Source organism: Amblyomma maculatum, chromosome 1, assembly GCF_055883805.1.
Source record: "Amblyomma maculatum isolate TAMU_Amacu chromosome 1, ASM5588380v1, whole genome shotgun sequence".
NCBI classification, from domain to species: domain Eukaryota; kingdom Metazoa; phylum Arthropoda; class Arachnida; order Ixodida; family Ixodidae; genus Amblyomma; species Amblyomma maculatum.
The window spans coordinates 257,969,709-257,988,680 of NC_139344.1; the positions used below are offsets into that span (position 1 = coordinate 257,969,709).

An 18,972-nucleotide genomic window follows, 5' to 3' on the forward strand; every position below is an offset into this window, starting at 1 on the left:
GAGATTCGCTTCATGCACTTCGCATTACATCACTGATGAGTTGATAATTTGTTATTTGCTCTGAAAACTTTGGCGATGAAAAACATTATTGACTGCATCAGTACATGACATTATATGATGACAGCACACCAGTAGCGGTAAAATGCGTTGTGGGACTAGTTAGTTCATGCTCATGGTTTTTTAAGCGCAAACAAGACGGCACGGAAACAGGCAAGAAGTACACATGGCGCCATCCTGCCCTTGTCTGTTTCTGTGTCGTCATTTCTGCGCTGAAATAACTATGATCATAGAGATAGCCTTAAGCAATACTGCTCAAAAGACTATGTGGGCCCTTCATTATCATTGCGTCTGTGGATCCACAAACCTGAGCGACAATTCGAATTCAATTATCAAAATAAAAGAGAAAAGAAGTGAGCACACTGACAGCGATCAAAAACGCGCGGGTAAAGGAAATAACGATCATGGCGGACGTCCTCTACGACGCGCTATGATCCCGACCGCTGCCAGTGCGCCATAATGAAAAGTGTTTCTTTTCTCCCTCGCATTCACATGCCAGGGACATGCTGAAATCAGTTTATATATATATATATATATATATATATATATATATATATATATATATATATATATATATATATATATATATATATATATATATATAAGAGAGAGAGAGAGAGAGAGAGGGATAATTTCACCTAGCCAAAGAACTCTTCACATACAACGTATGCAAGTCAGCCAGGCGACTCACTCAAATATAATTGCAATAAAAGCGCAGGATTCTGTTTCAAGAGTGGCAATAGGCGCTATTTTGTATGTTTGTTTGTTTGTTTAATTTATAAATTACCAGGAACCCTAAGCGCCAACTAGCTTTCTTTATAAGCTGTTGGAGTTCCGGAGCTAGTTCCCATTTCGATGAATTTTGTGGTGGCTGAAAGTGGTATCTTGTTGGTTAAAAGCAAACAAGTGAATCAATTGCATTAGATGCTTTGAGTTCTACATTGAGAAAAACAAGCAGTAAAAACTTCTACGCCAATTATTTTCCCACCTCTGTTTCTGCATTTTAAAAGCCTCATTGGAAGCCACTTTGAAACCAGCGTGGCGTGTGCTTTAAGAGATCGCGACCACTCGATAAAATAGTTTCGACCACTCGCGTGCTTGGCCATCCGTGGAAACAAATTACCGCAAAGAACGAAGGGCAAAGCTAAGTGCTCACCACCAGTTCCTGTGGTGAGCACGTAGTTCCTACTATTCCTGTAAAGCAGTAAACGAACGATGCAAGACGAGAAAGCAAGCAGTGGGCTGTCCGAATCGCCAGGCACACAACAGCCTGTCGCAGTTCGGAGCTGGTCACGCGGCAGAAACCTCTCGAAACGCAGCCAGTTGGGGACTGCGCCAGAGGCGGCGGGATGGATGAGCTCCAAGGGCCCTATAAATAGCACGGCCGTTTTGTTTTGCATCCGCGGCAGGAACCGGCGAAAGCCCCTGTGTTCACCAAGAAGCTGCAGCCGTGTCGTGTGGACGAAGGCCGAGGAGCCAAGTTCCAGTGCACGTTCACTGGCCACCCGGCGCCAAAGATCACCTGGTACCGCGAGAACTTCCCTATCCAGCCCTCGCAGGACTTCCAGGTCAGTAGCCCCGAATTCCCTCGGGTGCACAAAAAGAACGCTTGCTAAATAAAGAGACGAGCAAACAAGTTTCGTTAAACCATGCGTCAAGGATCGAAACTCAGCCAGTGCTGAATCATCAAAAAAATAAACAAGAATACTAAAGAAACAGCCAAAAAACACCACTGAGACATCTTTTACGACAATTTCGAAGTAAAACAAGCCAGAAACACAGTTCTCGGTTCTCACCTTTTTTAACTATGGAACACGCACACAGCACTATGCCTTTAGGAAAGTCGTTCAGCTTCACATGTGCTCTCTTTATTGACCGCGCCGATAAGAATACCCATTTAACTCTAACATTATCCGTTTGCACCCTTCTTTTTATTTGCTTAGATTGTGACAACCGACAGTACGTCCACGCTAATCATCCGCGAAGTGTACGTGGAAGATTCCGGTGTCTTCTCTGTGAAAGCTGAAAACCGTGGCGGCTCAGCCAAATCATCCGCCAACTTGGTTGTCGAAGGTGCGTACCTCTTTCGTATACGACTCCTCATTTCTTAATTAAATGCACGCTTTTAAAAGAGCCTGTCGCGTCTGTTTTAGAACACCCACGGAACCTTGCGCTCCGCACAGCGCGGCCAGTGCTTGTAGTTGCCATAGCATAAGCCTCGTGGAAATAATTTCTCATTCGCTTAGAACAGAAAGTTGCACAAATAGTAAAAAGTCGCCATAGAGAAGTTGGGTGCAAAACAGTTCGCGAGAAAAAGCTTATAGCCAAATTCTCTTTTGCACAAGGCTATAACGCTGAGGCAATCGGATTCTTAAACAAGCATCAACCGCTGCTGTCGCCGGACAGGAAGAAAATGTCGATCAGAGATGATTGACTTCATATCAAATTAGGCCCTTGCTTTGTCATGCTACTCTAGCTAAAAAGAATTCGAAGAAAGATATGACTAAGTTGTTGTACGCAAAGCAGTGATTTCTATTTTTTTCTGTGGACCAAAAATGCACGCCATGGGTGCACTATTTCCACAAGCCAGAAATAATTATGCGAGTGATAATAAGGAGCACTCGTCCCCGTTGCTACAGGAAATTTTAACGAACTATAGGCAGCACCGCAGTCCAGCCAAGATGACGAACGTATAGGGGATCAGCCTGAACGCAGTTTTTCATCGCGTACAAAAAGGCGCGTAGCTCTACTGTAGGTATTTCTCTTAGACGCCACTCTGTCGAAAGAATATCCGCAGTGCGAAACTGCCGAGTGTGTTCTCGGCCGAAGGGATCGCGACGCGGCCGCAGTGTTCCGCGCTTCCAATCCTTCTTAAACTAGTTCGTGGCGCCAGCGCAGCGTGGCGTTGATTTCGTGAAAATTGCCAATAGCGAATAACGTGCCTGGTGTGTGGTCAGAGCGTGCTATTTTTTTTTTTTTACAACTGCTCTAAGTTTATCAACACTGTCCGTGTCTGAACAGAGAGGCGAGAGCAACGCAGCGGCGTCGTGCCACCCAACTTCACCCGAACCATCCAAGACGTCTCGTCGAAAGCCGGAAAGCTGGTCCGCCTCGACGCAAAGATCTCAGGATCGAAACCGTTGGATGTCTACTGGCTCAAGGCAAGTGTTCGAACAGCTTGGCTTATCCTTAGGGTTTAAATGCACCTTGGGCTTTTGCAATTTGCCTGGTATATTGCGCGCCTATGTACTTGCCCATAGTGCAACTATGCGAACGAGGCAGGCGGCCGCGAGCGTTTAAAAAAGGGGCGCCTAAATGTCGGCTTCAGGCGCCAACGCTGAGTGCGCGCATTCCCGTTGTCCGCAGAATGGCAAGAAAGTGACGCCCGACGTGTCGCACAAGATCGTGGAGGAGGACGACCAGTACACGCTGCTCATTTTGGAGGCCCAGGCGGACTCTGACTCCGGAAGCTACGAGTGTGTCGCCATCAACTCGGCGGGAGAAGCCCGCTGCCAGGCTCACGTGGTGATCGAAGGTAAGTGCGCGCGGCCGCAAATAGACCCCATTTTACAGCATCCACTCGACCGCCAAGAAAAGCAGCGCCCCTCGACACCCGGCCGGCCCGACTCAGTTTTCCCGCTGGCCCGCATTTGCGCAGGCGCCAAGCCCAAGACGCCGCCCACGAGCCCCAAGGAGGCGCCTGGAGACCAAAAGCCACCCACGGTGACAGAACCCCTCAAGCCGCTCGCCGTCAAGGAAGGCCAGAGCGCCGTCTTCCGCTGCAGAATACCCGCCGTTCCGGGTGAGTGGTCTCGACACTTCTTGACTCCCTTAGCCTGTGTTTGCCATCCGCATTGTGCCCGTTTTGTCAGTCCATTCACCTTTTTTTTTTCTTATTTTGCGTAACTCGTGGTCAGTGTGGTGTTGCAACACTAGGAACATGGACAGCATTGATGGGCCGAAAATGAAACGTGTTGGCTGCAGTTCATTACGCGTTATTACTTGACGGTACGCGACACCAACATGAAGTCAGTCAGTCCCTGCAATATTGCAGTATGGGTCCTCGCGCCGCTTTAATTGCGTTCTGTACGGCCTTAAACTTGTATTGCTGTGATGACCGCTCTGCCCAGACGAAGACAAGTTCACTTGTCGAAACATTGGCTCGACCGGCGAACAGAGGCTTCCCCCCTTTACCCTTGTTCGGTGCTCCTTCATACAGTGTTATCCATCTTCTTCCTCTCGTTCTACTTAAATACTTTCATGACTGATTAACGGACACTCTTGCGAGACGTCCGTACAACTTTCGTGAACGAAGCTTATGCGCGTACGTAAAAATTTGCAATATCTGATTCTTGGTTCTCTAAGCGACTATTACGTAAATAAAGCAGAACTATGATATTAGCAAGATATCGGGGTCATTAGCGTTTTTGGCGATCACGTGAATAATTTTATTCTTCTGTAAGCGCAGCTAGTCATCATCGATGGAAATCCCCCAACGTCCTAACCCGCTAGCCATTTCGTAGTTGAACAGGTCGCGGCGTAAACCATACAATGCACGGCATCACTCCTCGAACTGAAAAAAAAAAATTAAAATAAAAAGTGGCTGTAGTTTCTAGGATGTTTTCTGCTCGTCGCGAGAATTTCATAAATCTTCGCCCTTCCCTTCCACGTGGCTTGTAGGAGCACAAGTAAAATGGTTCCGAGGCGACCAGCAAGTGAAGCAGTCCCGATACTTCCGCATGTCCCAAGAGAATAACCTCTTCACACTCAAGATCTCCGAAGCGTTCCCGGAGGACGAAGGTGTCTACAAGTGCGTCGCCACAAACCCGGCGGGCACTGTCTCTACCAGCGCCAACCTTAAAGTGATTGGTAAGCTTACTCAAACCTTCTATCCTCCCCATGTGTAATAAGGAAGGGCTGTTGCAGTAATTGAATTTTTTACGGTACACATCTGTCGCGCCTTCTTAATCTGGCGGCGCCTACGTCTGAGATGAAAATTATTCTTGACTTTTTTTTTTTGCAAGTGTAATCATTAGCGCGCTTTGAGACTCACATGCGAGTAAAAGTTAATAAAATGGGGCGCCTGTTTTGTACTCGAAGTGGTCGCTTTTTGTGCTGGCATACTCTCTTTAAGCGCGCCTCTGCGTTAGAAAAATCATGCGGAGGAGCTGCATAGGAAAATAACAATAGCTGAGTGTCCAGCTGGACACCTTCATTGCACGCGTGCTCTGAATAACACCGAATGTTTCCCAAGAACAGGGTTCTGAAAGTGAGCGGGACGAAGCATACTTTTGTGCACTTCTTGCATACCTCGTTCCCTGTTGCCATCGTCCCATTTCAAAGCCGACTTAGCTACCAAAGAGGACCGTTCGCAGCTTGAATAGGACTTAATTCTGCTCTCATGGCCATGCACACGCAAGCTTTCAGGAAAATCGCGCAGACGCAGCTTCCGTGCAAGTCCTGCTAATGTTGCGCTTTCTACGAGAATACTTAAAACCAAGAGTGAGCAGCACACATGTAATATGACGCACGGATGGACTCAAGTGGCGGCGGCGGGCGCAGCCGCCGCTTGAGTCCGGCTATGGTTGAGACCAATCGCAATGCCCAGCGGGCGGGTCAGCTACAGCATGCGGCGCGCGTGCGGCGAGAAGACAGCGTAAATAAGTATCTCTAAATAATGCCAGAACAGAGGCATCAAAGTGTTACCGGCACTGATTAGCGGCTGCCCCTGTGCAGTGCCCGAACTGAACGAGGTGCCGCCGACGGTCACTCCTCTGGCCGACCTGACCGTGCCCGAGGGCTCGCCCGCACGCTTCGTCACATCCCTGGGAGGCGTGCCACCGCCCAAGGTCATCTGGGTGCGCGAAGGCCACATCATTAAGCAGTCCCGCGACTTTCAGGTGAGCTGAACCAACACTGTATTGGGACGGTCGCTTTGTAACTGAAGCGCCATAGGCAAGGACAAGCGTCATGTCGAAGTGTTACGTGTCCGTTGTGATCACGATTCAAGTGAAATTTCCCGCTATTGAACGCGTGATCCGTGAAGTAGATTCCTGAAAGCGTCCACTCCTACTTTGAAAGGGCAGAAATTTAGAGAAGTACACTTGTTAAAGAGGTTGAGTTAGGAGCCAGAGGTCAGTGGCTCGACGCACACAAGTGAGTGCCTACTGCTGATAGATTCTTTAAGCCTCCAAACAAGACGGGGCACAGGCGTCCCGTCCTATGTTTCGTCGTATAACTTTAATGTGAATATATACCAAAAGTCTATACCACTTTGTAAGCTGGAGCGTCGAGCTATTCTCGGAAACGTCGCTAATACGGGTTAGGCCGCCTTCTTGAACCTTTGGTAAAATGCTCATCAAGAGCATTCCCGTGCTGAAAACAACGTTCATCTATTATTTTTCACCGCCATTTTTACATAACTGCATCAAAAATAGCTAGCACGGAACTCTTTGCTGTTAAAAGTAAACCATTCTGCGCCCCTAAGAGAAGCCTTAGTACTGCTGACGCAAGCATCGTGCGGTATGCAGTTGAACACTGTGGTTACCCTCCAGCAAAACTACATATCTAATATACAAGTTTTATTCGTTGGTGAAAAGGAAGATATCAATGACTTCACGTGATTCCAGCCGCAGTGTTTAGTTCCGTTCCCATTTTACACGCCGCCAAGCAGGACGCCCCTGCCGCAACGCGCACCGCTATGTCGCGTCCTCGTGAAGCGCGTGAAGATCTGCTGCCTGACTGCATACTCTGACCACTGTCGCCAAGGGTCACGCGCTCATGTACCTTCCTGCATTGTCCCTTTGCAGATGAATCAAGACCAAGGCTCAGCCTCTCTGGTCATCAGGCACACGTACCCAGAAGACGAAGGCGTCTACGTCTGTCGTGCCACCAACGCCTCGGGCCAAGCCGAGACCTCTGCCCGGCTTACAGTGCAACGTAAGGCCAAAAAGTAGAGGTCGCGCCCTGGCCTACTTGCTCGCTGCGGCTTATGGCGCTCCATTCGAAAAGCTGCGCGTACGAGCTGCTCAAACCGAGAGAGAAAACAAAAAACAGCAACGAAAAGTTTGGCTCCTCACTTTCGCGTTCTCTAACTATTGCGCAGTAATAACGAGTTGCCCCTTGCGTCTCAGTGGTGACGCATATACTCTATTTATATTTTATTTATTTATTTACAGTCGCCTAATCTTCTCTCGTTTCGTTGAGAGCAAACATTTCGAAAGGGAGTCGGTTACCCCTTATTCTTGTTTAAAGCATTTTGTAAAGAAAAGCAACTAATGTACGTATGTGGATTGTTCATTTTCCCTTTTTTGATACAATGAAATCGCTCCATTCATGCTTAACAGGTTTATTCGTTTCATTAACTGTGTTCCGCTAACAGAAGGGTGAAGTTTTGTATATTATACTGACATTTCAATATTTACTCACGACGGTAACTTTTTTTTTTTTCTTTACTTCTTGCAACCAGCGTTGCAGGACTGCACATCTCAGTCAGTTAGCGACACCGTAGATGTGCATTCGTGAGGAGCCTTACAATTTATCGCATATCGGAGCTATTAACATCATCGCTTATTACTCCTATTCGAACTGATTGGCCAGCATCGCGGGTTTCAACATTGCGGTAGGAGTCCGGAATAATCGGCACTGACGGACTGCCACAAGACGAGTTAGACAGGTTTAGGCGATTAACACATTTAACCATCCGGTCGAGAAGGAGACCTTACACTGCCGTTTCTATATGTGATAACGCTAGCTGCTTGTTTTGAAACTCTCTCGGGCGCCCTTGTTTGCGTTTTGTTTTGTTAATTGCGGTGAGCCGTTCGCGAGTCGCCACGCTAGTCACTGCAGCAGTTGACGCCGCTGTAGCTTATCCAGGCGATGTGTAGGCGAACGCGCTCCGTTCCAAGTGGCCGAAACCTGTAGCGATTGCTTGTGGAGAAAAATTTCAATAAAGCCAAGTTATGCAAAACATGTTGTGTCTGATTTAGGCTTGCTCTCTCAGACTCACACTTTTTCGGAACATTTGCATGCTTTTTTTTCTTTTATTCTTTTAATTATTGCTCTCGACTAATTTCTCTTTTATTCTGGCGTTGATATGCAACTCAATAACCTTTTAATCGATCGCAAAAACTCTTTTTTATTTTCATTTCTGCGAAGCATGCAAAAAACAGAAAAGCATTGGCGGCCTAAAAGTGTGAGGGAGACAGGCCTACATCTGGCACAGCTGTGCTGCTCTCACAGCTCGGTGCAAAAAAAAAAAAAAAAAAAAAAAAAAAAAAAAAAAAAAAAAGCGAGGAATGCCTTGTGCCCGATCGAGTCGCTGCTGTAGCTGCTGAATCTGGTAAGGAGGTCTCCTCCACCGCCTAATAGGCCGTCCCTGCCTGAATACGAGACTTGCACGCTTTTAGGCCCCCGCCCCGCGCCTCGTTTCTGCTCGGCTTCCTCTGCATGGCTGAGAGAGGGGCGGTCGCAGAAACGAGACACGGCCGCATGCCCACGTTTTGTCCCTGAAGAAGCATCGACGAAGCGCCGTCAGAGCGAATCTCCTCGTGGCCACGGACGATCACGTAAGCATGTGTGGCAGTGTACAAAAAAATGGCTACAAGTATGGTGGAGGGGAAGCGTCGCTCAGGCCAGTCCCCTTCGAAGTCGGCTCCGGCCCATCGGACAAACCACAAGTAATGTCGGCCACCTCATGAAAGGACATAGTTAAGCGTCTCACAGATGTGAACATGACTGCTTTCGATGGTGCCAAGGTACGAGCGAAAGCCTGCAGAGAAGTGTGTTGGTGAATCGGTGATGGCTGGCAGATGAACCTGGCGAACCGCCTATATCAGTCTGACCCTCGCTGGCGCGTCTGGCAGTCATAACCGAGTCAGCCTACTGATCTCTTAGATAACTCTGCTGGATGCATACAAGCAAGCTGGCATACGGAGGAAAGTGGACGCTGATGCGCCAAAGTAAGTGGCTTCTCCTCCCAGCGGTGTGAGCGCAGCCTCATAACGAACGGAGACGAGAAGCGCGTGCTGGCCTTCAGTGCAATGCGACATCCGAAATGCATCGCGAGGTCCCGCTGAAGGCCGCCTTTGATATGGGCGCGTAGCTCTGGGTCAAAGGGAAGAACGTAGCTGACATGCCTCAGCAAGGAAAGCTGACCCGACGAAGCACGCGGCGAAGATAACGGGCCCCGTCGGGTGCGACCTCACACACACGCTCCGTGAGCGTCAAAATTCAGAGCCTAATCTCGAACGGTCCTCCAATAGCACTGTAGGAGCGGCATACGGATGTGGCGAGTGCCAGAGGGACCTGGAAAAATGTAAAGCCATACGCATCAATATGAATATACACGTGACAAAATTATGCATACGGCCTGAAGTCATGGCTCCATTTACCAAAGCGGCGCCTGCCTCACGAAAAGAACGTCTAGCACGAAGCGGGCTGATCAGGCAGCACACAAGTGAAAAGAAAAAAGACAAGCAAAAAAAAAAACAAAACAGGCAATAGCACAATACGAGAGGAACATGCAGATGTCTAGACACCTGCAGGAACTGGCCACAGTAAAGCTTTTTACTAACAGCGGGAACGTCGGAAAACAGGACAAAACACCATGCCAAAGTCATGCGTTACAATAGGGAAGGAAGCCTCTCTAGGGCCTAAGGCGAAATGTCATCCGCCGCCAGCTGCCATGGGGGACTATACTGTCGTGGGAAGTTCAAGAAGATTTGCAAGCGGCTGCCTGAGACGCTGCGTGGTCTAAACGACGTCGCGCCTTCCGCACAAATCCTAGGCAGTGGCCATGAGACCTTATGAAGCTACGAGCTGTCTTTAGTTTAACCTGCAAATGGTCGAGAAAAAGCGATCCCAGTGGGCACCTGTTCTGTTTATAACAGGCCAAACAGCCATTGCTGAAAATTTTCAAATCCTTGATCGTTTGTTGCTTCAGCGGTACACGGTGACTTGCAGGAAAAAAAAAAAAAAAAGACCACGTAGGATTACGCAGCTTCGCAGATGATCCGACTACAGCCGTACCAGTTTCCACGTATACACCTTTCACCACGAAAAACGTTCATAGAGCATGAGGGATTCTCGAGCAGACCAGAAGGACGACCTCAACATAACCCTTGTGCAACCTTTTATCACTGTGACAAATGCATTCCACGGCATTCACGACTGATAAGTTCCACTTGCAAAGACGAGCCGCCGGGCGTTGACACACGCGGTCCCTGTAGTTTGAGCAGGCGACCTTCTTGAAAACCTGCCATTCACGTTCGTTCTCGCGCCACATGCTCTCCACAAAGGCGCAGAACTACAGCTCAGCTTGGTGGTATACGCTGGTGCGCAACTAGTGCGTATAAGCCTCATTGGCTGGCCATTTTTGTGATTGCCGTTGAAGATGAAACCGACTACCAAAGATGGTCGTCATGACCCGGGACATGGGCGCACTGAACAAAGGGACACTTGTACGCAGCTGAGGCCCATACTGAATACACAGTACGTATATCTCTCTCGATTCTCCTGAGACTCATCCGAATGTGTCACTTACGCGCGTAAGGAAATAAACGTTTATCAAGGCGAGCGGTGACTGTGTGCGTGTCCACGAACAGTGGGAACAATGTCACAAACAGATATGCGTGCATTTGAAAGACATTTTCTCGGCAGGTGGACAGCACTGGAACCCTTCGAGACAACACATTGTTTGCAAGAGGTCGCTGTCTTATCTCGAGAAAAATCTGCCGCAGTGAGAACGTGCCCAAGTCCGGGTATACTACTGTACATAAATGTAACCACCCACGTGTTCTCGTTACATAATAATCCCAGTTGCCTTCCTTCCTTTCTTCCTCATTCCATGTCATCAAAGCTGTCCAAAATAAATGTAGCGCTAAATACTGCAGGAAAGTGCGCATGTTGGAACACCAGCGGGAACCAGAATCCACTATTTTTGTTGCTGGTTAAATAATTTCGGCAAACACTAGTAGAGTAGGCGGCAGTCACTCTTTGGAAAACCACAGGCAGCTTACGGGCGTAACAGAATACGTCATTACCAGTCGAACATTACTGCTAAGAAACCCACAAGCAGCTTACGGGTGGTAACAAAATATGTCATTAATAAGATGATTATTTAAACACCTTAAAATGGTATTTCCAATTGCCAATCTGCGGGGATTAGCGTTTGTTCCGCTTCATAAGCTTAGCAAATGTAGTGTTCGTTTCAGAAAAAAATATAGCTACTTTTTTTTCTTTTAATCGTCTTTATTTTTGCATTAAATAGGCATACCCTTGCGGTAGAAATGCGGTGATCTATGGAGGTGGGAGAATATACCTACTAATGCGTACGTTTGCGTAGCCGTATCACGGGTTTCGTTAGAAGCAATTCATGCGAGCGTAGGTACATTCATTACGTTCAATCTAAAGTGTATGTGTGCGTATACCTTTGCCAGCTTGGACATTTAAAACGTCGCAAGTCTGTAAAACCCGTTAAAATGTATTTACAGATACATATTCCTCGTCTTTGAGGTGTTGCGTCGCTGTAGGAAGTTCACAGTACACATAGACACATTCTGGCAGAAATCCCCCTGTGTCATGGCGAGAAAGCTCGGAACAAAATGCAGCCACCGCCGATAGGTGTTGAAATGCAAGATCATACGCTGTTATCTCAATTCGCATAGATCTCTACGAGACGAATCGTTTGATACCACCCGCATGTGTCTGCGGCCAGTGGTTCGCCAGATTCGCACTCCCCTGTAAACGCGAATTTTGACTATTTTGGGCCCCCAAAGGTCGATGGCGCGACTCCCCCATTAAAATGAGAGCAGATTTACAGTTTTAATTTTACGCGTACGAACCCAACTAATTGTTGGACACCACTCCGGGCTCTCTATTACCATCCATAAGGTCACAATTTTAGCGTAATGACATCAATATATAAATTTGAGCGCGCCACCGATCGGCGTTCGATTGAAGAGCATTAGCTGTTCAAAGCGGTTCCCCACTGAGTGGTGGGCACGTTTGAGTTTCACTCCTAGGTTCTAAATTCGGGTATCAACATGCTGAGCACGCAACGACGACTCGTTTTGTACCACCCTCGTCCTCCTGCTTCTACTGATTCGCCCGCCATATTTGCCACGGTGGCTTGGTGGTTAAGCCGCTCGGATACTGAATCAGAGTACCTGGGCTCGGAATATCTGGGCCACGTTTCGCGATGCCAGTGCACGATAAAGATCCGCAGGTGGTCGAAATTACTCCGGAGCCCTCCACTACGGCACCTCTTCTTTGACTCCCACCTCCCTCTCTTTTCCCTTACGACGCGGTTCATGCCTCCACCGAGAAATGTGACAGATACATGCGCCTTTCCTTTCCTTTAAACAATTTAACAGTTTATCGCCACGGCCGCCGGAAGTTACACCCCCGTTACGGTTGCAATGACCAGAGGTCGTCGGTGCGACTACGCCACACATTTAAACCTCGACTCGACTAGCAATCTTGTGTGCATTAACCCAACGAACCGTTTAGCATCAGTCCTAACCTCGGACCCTAGGGTGGACGCCATCTTGAGTTACTAAGGTGGCACACCACCATGATGAACACTGCTTTGGGCTAAATTTGGAGCCACGGACAAACCGACAGAAATCGCCAAACATGAAAAGTAAAAGAAGCGCGAAAAGAGACCAATGCACTTGAAAGGACCACAAAGCAACGAATAGATGTTCCCGTTGTGACGAAGTTTTTTTTTTTTCACTCTTTCTTTCAATAAGCAGTCATGCTTCATACGTCGCTGGATTTCTCCAGATCATGTCCGTAATGTATACGTGTCTTTATGAGGTTACTGGTCCCCGTTTTAATATTCCTCACACGTGAGGTAGTACACGTCTCAAAGCGTTATGCATGCCCTTTAGATGTGCAGTGGTAAATAACCCTTTTTCCCCAATGGTAGCTAAGGAACAAGGAACCTAACAGTCCGCCGGAAATAAACAAAATAAAAATCTAAACAAACGAAAATAAGCTCGGCTGCAACGTTACTAAGAAAAGCATCGTTGCTTCTGACACCTAATAACACCCACGCATCTGGTTCGACCCATGCTAAGATGCTACAAGTCTCATACTGAGAGATAACAGAAACTGTAAGCGTTATCTATAGCTTTCCTCGCTCCTGACCGTATGATGAGAGATAACACAAACTGTAAGCGTTATCTACAGCTTTCGTCGCTCCTGACCGCATGATTCAACAACGCTGAGTCATCTCATTTGCGTGGAGAAGCTATAGCTGGCGTACTTTCGCATATGGGTTTACTGTTGTGCAATTCTATGAACCTTTTTGATAAACGACAAAAACTCATGCCACAAAGAGCACCTCAGCTGCATTGTGAAAGTGTTCAAAATTCAGAATTTATTTCAGAATTTATTCAAGCAATGACTGAATACAAAGATTTTGGTAAATACAGGAGGAGGTCCCAAAGCCAATGGCTGCCTTCGGTGCCAAGATTGTGTTCTTAAACGAGTGCCACACCTTCATCTGTCATGCATACGCGTTTGGCTGTCAACTTTCCCTTTTGATAACGGATGTAATGTGCACGTAGTCAATGTACGGGCTCTTTCAAAATACTTACAGCTATCTCTTTTGTCAGAGACAAACACGAACCTGGAAAACTGCCTGAATGCAAACGAGTCCGTGTGGGGCATTTAATAGAGATTTAACTTACCGTGATCCGCCACCGCGACCCTCTACCACGCGTGGGCACAGGCTCATTGGTCCCGACGCGGCAGGTCTATGTGCCGACACCGGATGGATGGATGGAATATAGGAGCGTCCCCTTTGAAGCGGGGTGGTAGCAGTAGCTATCATGCTCATTTTTCTCCGTATATCTTAATTATAGATTTAGAATGGTTAACTAAACCATCATTCTATTTATTAAATTTTGCTCCTATATTACTAACATTATGTCACTTCTCTGCTTTTAAGCCACCAATCTTCCAGCCGTTTTTTTGCTAGTTTCCACCACCGGTTTATTCACACGGCCATTGTTATCTCTAAACCCCAGAGCTTCAGGAACAGTGATTGCGCCTGCATCAACTTCCGGATGGATACCATTGCATTCGAGTATAATATGGTCAATTGTTTCACTGGAGTTTCCACATACAGCACATGCGTCATCTCCATTGTTAAATTTCACATACCGACATCGAGTATGTGGCGCCATCTATCGGCGTCAAGGGGATCTCTGGCATGCGCAGTAGAACGCGCGGTGGCGGATCGCGGATTACGGTAAACTGAAACTTTCTAATAGCTGCAGTCAGGAGTGGCGCGCTAGGGTCCATCCGGTTGCTTTGCCATTTCCCTCGTTCGGGCACCGAGCGCGCCACGCACTCCAGCAGAGCGTGACACCAGTCAAACCCGCTCTGCACACGTCGACCTAAATCAGCGCTAAATTCTGAACTCACACTGACGACAAAACATCTATTTATTTATTTATTTATTGAATCCTCAAAGGCCCCATTTAAGGGGTATTACATGAGGGGTGGGCTTGGAGTACGGCGGTTACAATAAAAAATGTCTTTCGATGGCAATCTTGAAATGATGAATGTCGGTTAGTGAGGCGATGTGGTCAGGAAGGTCGTTCCAATCTAGGGCAGTGCGGAGAAAAAAATGACTTTTGGAATGTTGTCGTATGGGTGCGCTGGGGGTAGACGGCATTGGAGTGGAGATGACGAGATGACCCTGTGCATCTCGTTTTACGCTAAGTTGGTGCGCTACAAGAACGGAGTGTCGTGCTCTTGTTACAGGAAAAACGACCGAACAGGAACCAGTGCGCGCCATGGGTCCTCAAGGTCGGGCTCCACAGATTACCAAGCAGCCCGAGTCGCGCTCTGCTAAGCCAGGTCATACGGTGGACTTCAAGGCAACTGCCACTGGATCACCGAGGGTGAGCACCCAGGTCCTGAGCCGCGATTCCACCGCACAGACACACTGTCGCCCCGCTGCTTCGGTTTATACCCCAGTCACACGGTCATTTTCAAAGGCGATTGAGTTGATAGCCTTCGAGATTTTCAATCGCGATCGAACTCGAAGGAGTTGTGCAGCTGCTACACGGCAAAACTCGAAGGCTATTGAAATAGTTCCGGTGTTTGGCGCCAAACTTTTATGGCGCCACTATCGTTGCTTTCGGTTTTGCTTAAAGAACTAAAATATATTTATAAATGCAAAATAAAATATAACTGTTATCTTTTTTTAGTAACTGCAGGTGTTTAGTTGTTATTCAAGGACAACTTTTTTTTAACGCGTTGGCGTTCATACCAAGGTGTTCATACCTTGTTCATACGACTGTGCTTTTCATTGTGTTTGTTTTTCTCGGCGGCGCATGCTACAATAGTCGAGATTACATAAATAATACGCCTAGAAAAAGAGCGATGCTATTTTAAAATTATTACGGGTATTAATATTTTACCGTGTAAATTAAAGATATAAAATAATAACGCTTGTTCACGTTTTTGTACCGTAAAAGGCGCTGTGCAGGTGTGTGCGTGACGCTCCTCGGGTCAACGCTAGCAACCTTGCGCGATGTTCGAAGGCCTTCGAGATCTCGATAGAGTTCTGAGCTGTTCCGTTGACTCGATAGACTATCGACTCAATGGCCATTGAAAACGCCCGTGTGGCAGCTTTCGAAGGCCTTCGAGTCAATAGGAAGTCGGTTCGAGGGCCTTCGAAATGCCCGTGTGACAGCGGTATTACTCGTCCCCTCTGTATAGTCGATGTTTTCATTCACACTAAGCTGACCAGTCAGTATACCAGTGTAACCGTGCACGTCGTCCGGCCCTTCTGCCACGCGCTCCATCTTTGCGGCGAGCTGGCAACCAGCGATAGTATTTTTCTCTGTGCATAAGCCTACGCTTTATTAGGCGTAGACTGCAAGTAAGGCTGAGTGGATTAGCGAACGTATTGCTCTGGGACGCGCGACGCTGCACGCCTAGTGAAAGTGCTTTCTCAATCAGCCCTAGCACTTTTCTTAAATTTTCTCTACACTGTGTAGTGAAATATTTAAACCTAGCTTTGATTTTGTTAAAAATACTGCATGAAAATCTCTGACATCCTTTCAATGTGCCAAAAGACTGATGCCTTTCGCTTTTTTATTGTTATTGGAGGGCCCGCGCTCGAGCCTCGCGGGAATAAAAAAAAAAAAGGTGGGAGAGGGGGGGGGGGGGGGGCGGGGTCAAAAGATGACACCTGAAGGAAAGGCAGGCGTAACACACCGAAGCAGTTCTGAAGACAGTATCATTTCGCATGACCAGGCGAGTTTCAGTTGACAGTCAGTGAGGCATTCTATGGGTAAACAGTGCACTGCCTGCGCTGCTTTCATTTGACAAGCCCGCCCCTGGAACCGAAATTCCGCGTCCACGCTGGGCGTCATAGGCATCGTCGTAACTCCAGGTGGAATGGATTACCCAGTAGTACTGCTGGATTTGTAAATGTGCAAATGTGAAGTGCGCCGAATGATTGCAACGTTGTTCCCATTTTGCCAGCCTGACATTACATGGTACAAGGACGGTCGGCCCGTCAGCACAACCATAGGAGACGTGGTGGTGAGCACGACTCCGACGTCTCAAGAGGAGGTCACCACAACGCTCACCATCAACAACGTCACCGTCGAAGACGCGGGAAAATATGTCTGCGTTGCTACGAACTGCTGGGGTCGCGCCGAGAGCATCCAAGTTACACTGGAGGTCAAAGGTGAGCGACGACGCCGGCTAAAGCAAAAACGCCGTGAACCTCACTGGTACGCGTTGGTAGCCCGCTATAGCGTCTTCGATGCCAGCGTCGAATACAGGCGAAGCTGCACTCCTTTCTTACGGTTCCGCGTCAACGGAAGACGTCCGTCGTTACTGGCAAGAATTCTACAGTTCGCATATGTGCAGTCCCGGCTGTAATAGCACGAAACACCCCTTGGCGAAAAGCTTTTTCTCGCGCTTAGCCTATAGTTAGTATAAGGAAGTTCCTTACACATACTTTACAAATGCCGCTCTTATACGAACTCGAGAAACCGTCATATATTCCCCACTGAACGCGTGTGAAATTAAAAAAAAAAAAGATATTTCGTGAAAATTTTGAAAATTTTGAAAATTTTTCAACAATATTTTGGCCGCACCTGTACAGTCGGCGTAAAACTTCTGTGGAGTGCTGTGCGACATGCTGTCCTGCGAGCAAGCGAGAGTCTGCCTCAGAGGCCTAATGCTAGACACACGACATTGGAACCGCGTAGGCCTGCAAGCCAAGTGAGGGCGAGCACCCTACCTGTAAACAATGAGCAGATATCTTTTTGATAGAAACTATTTGATGAAAAGGCGAGAAATTTAGCCGGTCTTTCAAATCTACTCACTTGTTACACGTCGAAAGGAGGAAAACCGGGGAGATGAAGATGGGAAGAGAGGGTACAAAGAATGGTAAAAATAAAAAAATAAATAAAAAGAAAACGTTTTCAGGCACACTACCTGAGCCCTTTACACAAGCTTAACATCGAATGTAAAGGCTCTTTGGGTTAAAGTTTCACAAAAATGCGAGCAGGAATCGACAGAAAGGATAACGACAGCTGGCTTTTAGTCGGGGAAAACTGTGCTGCGCGGGCTAACTGGGCAACACAAAATTGACGGATCGTTTGGTTCTCCCTTGAACATTTTTTGTGACATATTCGTCTATGAAGAATGGCCGACTTTATTTATTTATTTATTTATTTATTTATTTATTTATTTATTTATTTATTTATTTATTGAAATCTCACAACCGAAAATACTTTGCTAACGCAAGGGAGCACTAAATTAGGGTAGCCAGAAACGGTTTTCATTCCGCATGAAGAGCCCCATATTACTTAAATATTTTTCAGCAGTGAAGGTATACTGCTGACATGTGTTCTGATTGTGGCAGCATTTTGACATTGCTAATTGCAGGAGGCAAAGAGCCCCCGCGATTCATTGAACAGCTGGAGCCCGTGGCCGCCACAGATGGTTCTCCCGCAATTCTCCGCTGCACAGTGGTCGGCAGTCAGCCGATACATGTAAGTTTGTTCACTGCAGGACTTGCCTCTTCACATTCGCCATTCAAATCACTAAGGTGAGATGCTGTGCTGAGGGTTTCCCCGAGAAGAGTTTATTGTTTACTAGCCGATTTATTTCATGCGCAGATGACCAGTGAGATAATTGGGTAAATGTTTTCTCCAAAAAATGTCAGTTAGAACAAAAGTCCACAGGAGTAGCTACCTACTCCGCAATACCGTTGGCAGCAACAGATTTATACATTACCTGCATATACCATTACACCAATCAGAAAATGACGGGGACAGACAGAGAGAGAGAGAGAAATCTTTATTGTCGGGAGTAGTCTTAGTGGAAGAGCCAAGTGGCCATTAGCTGGTGTTCTTCAGCGCGGTTTACGGCGCCCAACTGTATATCGGGGCTCGCGTTACGCAGCACTTCCTCCCAGGATTCAAGTGAGGGAGCTTCTATGAGAGCCTTGGGAGGCGGGTCTTCTGAGCAATCTCAGATGATATGATTAAGGTCGGCTTTCTCTCCGCACTTAGTGCATAATGAGCTTATGCTGTCTGGAAATGTGAATGCAGGCTGCCTAACCGGCCACTGCAACTTGTCTACTTTAACCGGTGACAATTGGCGGCGGTGCGGGGTGGGCGGAGGTGAGCGTAGTATCTCAGCGTAAGAGAGGACTGGAGGATTGGGAAGCGGTTGTACTAGTGGCTGCATTGCTTGCTGTAGCTCATCGCGTATTTTGGAAACGGTAGCGGGAGGCGCCTGGAGACGCTTAGTGCGAAGGTGTTGCAATTCCTCCCGAACAATTGGGCACACTAGCTGCCGGAGTGCATGAGCGTTGTTCTCTCGTGGCAGGCTAGGGAAACTGACGGCTCAGCTTGATTGCAGAGC

At 47.5% G+C, this 18,972-nt stretch overlaps 1 protein-coding gene across 1 annotated transcript in view; it reads left to right on the forward strand.

Annotated features, from left to right (window-relative positions):
• The window catches only part of sls (sallimus), a 208,793-nt gene that overhangs the window by 45,161 nt on the left and 144,660 nt on the right, over nucleotides 1-18,972 (forward strand). The window contains exons 75-85 of the mRNA XM_084590954.1: nucleotides 1,467-1,625; nucleotides 2,001-2,130; nucleotides 3,079-3,218; nucleotides 3,424-3,592; nucleotides 3,716-3,859; nucleotides 4,738-4,926; nucleotides 5,794-5,957; nucleotides 6,867-6,996; nucleotides 14,836-14,975; nucleotides 16,570-16,777; nucleotides 17,989-18,095. Coding sequence (XP_084447080.1) covers nucleotides 1,467-1,625; nucleotides 2,001-2,130; nucleotides 3,079-3,218; nucleotides 3,424-3,592; nucleotides 3,716-3,859; nucleotides 4,738-4,926; nucleotides 5,794-5,957; nucleotides 6,867-6,996; nucleotides 14,836-14,975; nucleotides 16,570-16,777; nucleotides 17,989-18,095 — 1,680 coding nt within the window. The remainder of the gene's footprint in view (nucleotides 1-1,466; nucleotides 1,626-2,000; nucleotides 2,131-3,078; nucleotides 3,219-3,423; nucleotides 3,593-3,715; nucleotides 3,860-4,737; nucleotides 4,927-5,793; nucleotides 5,958-6,866; nucleotides 6,997-14,835; nucleotides 14,976-16,569; nucleotides 16,778-17,988; nucleotides 18,096-18,972) is intronic.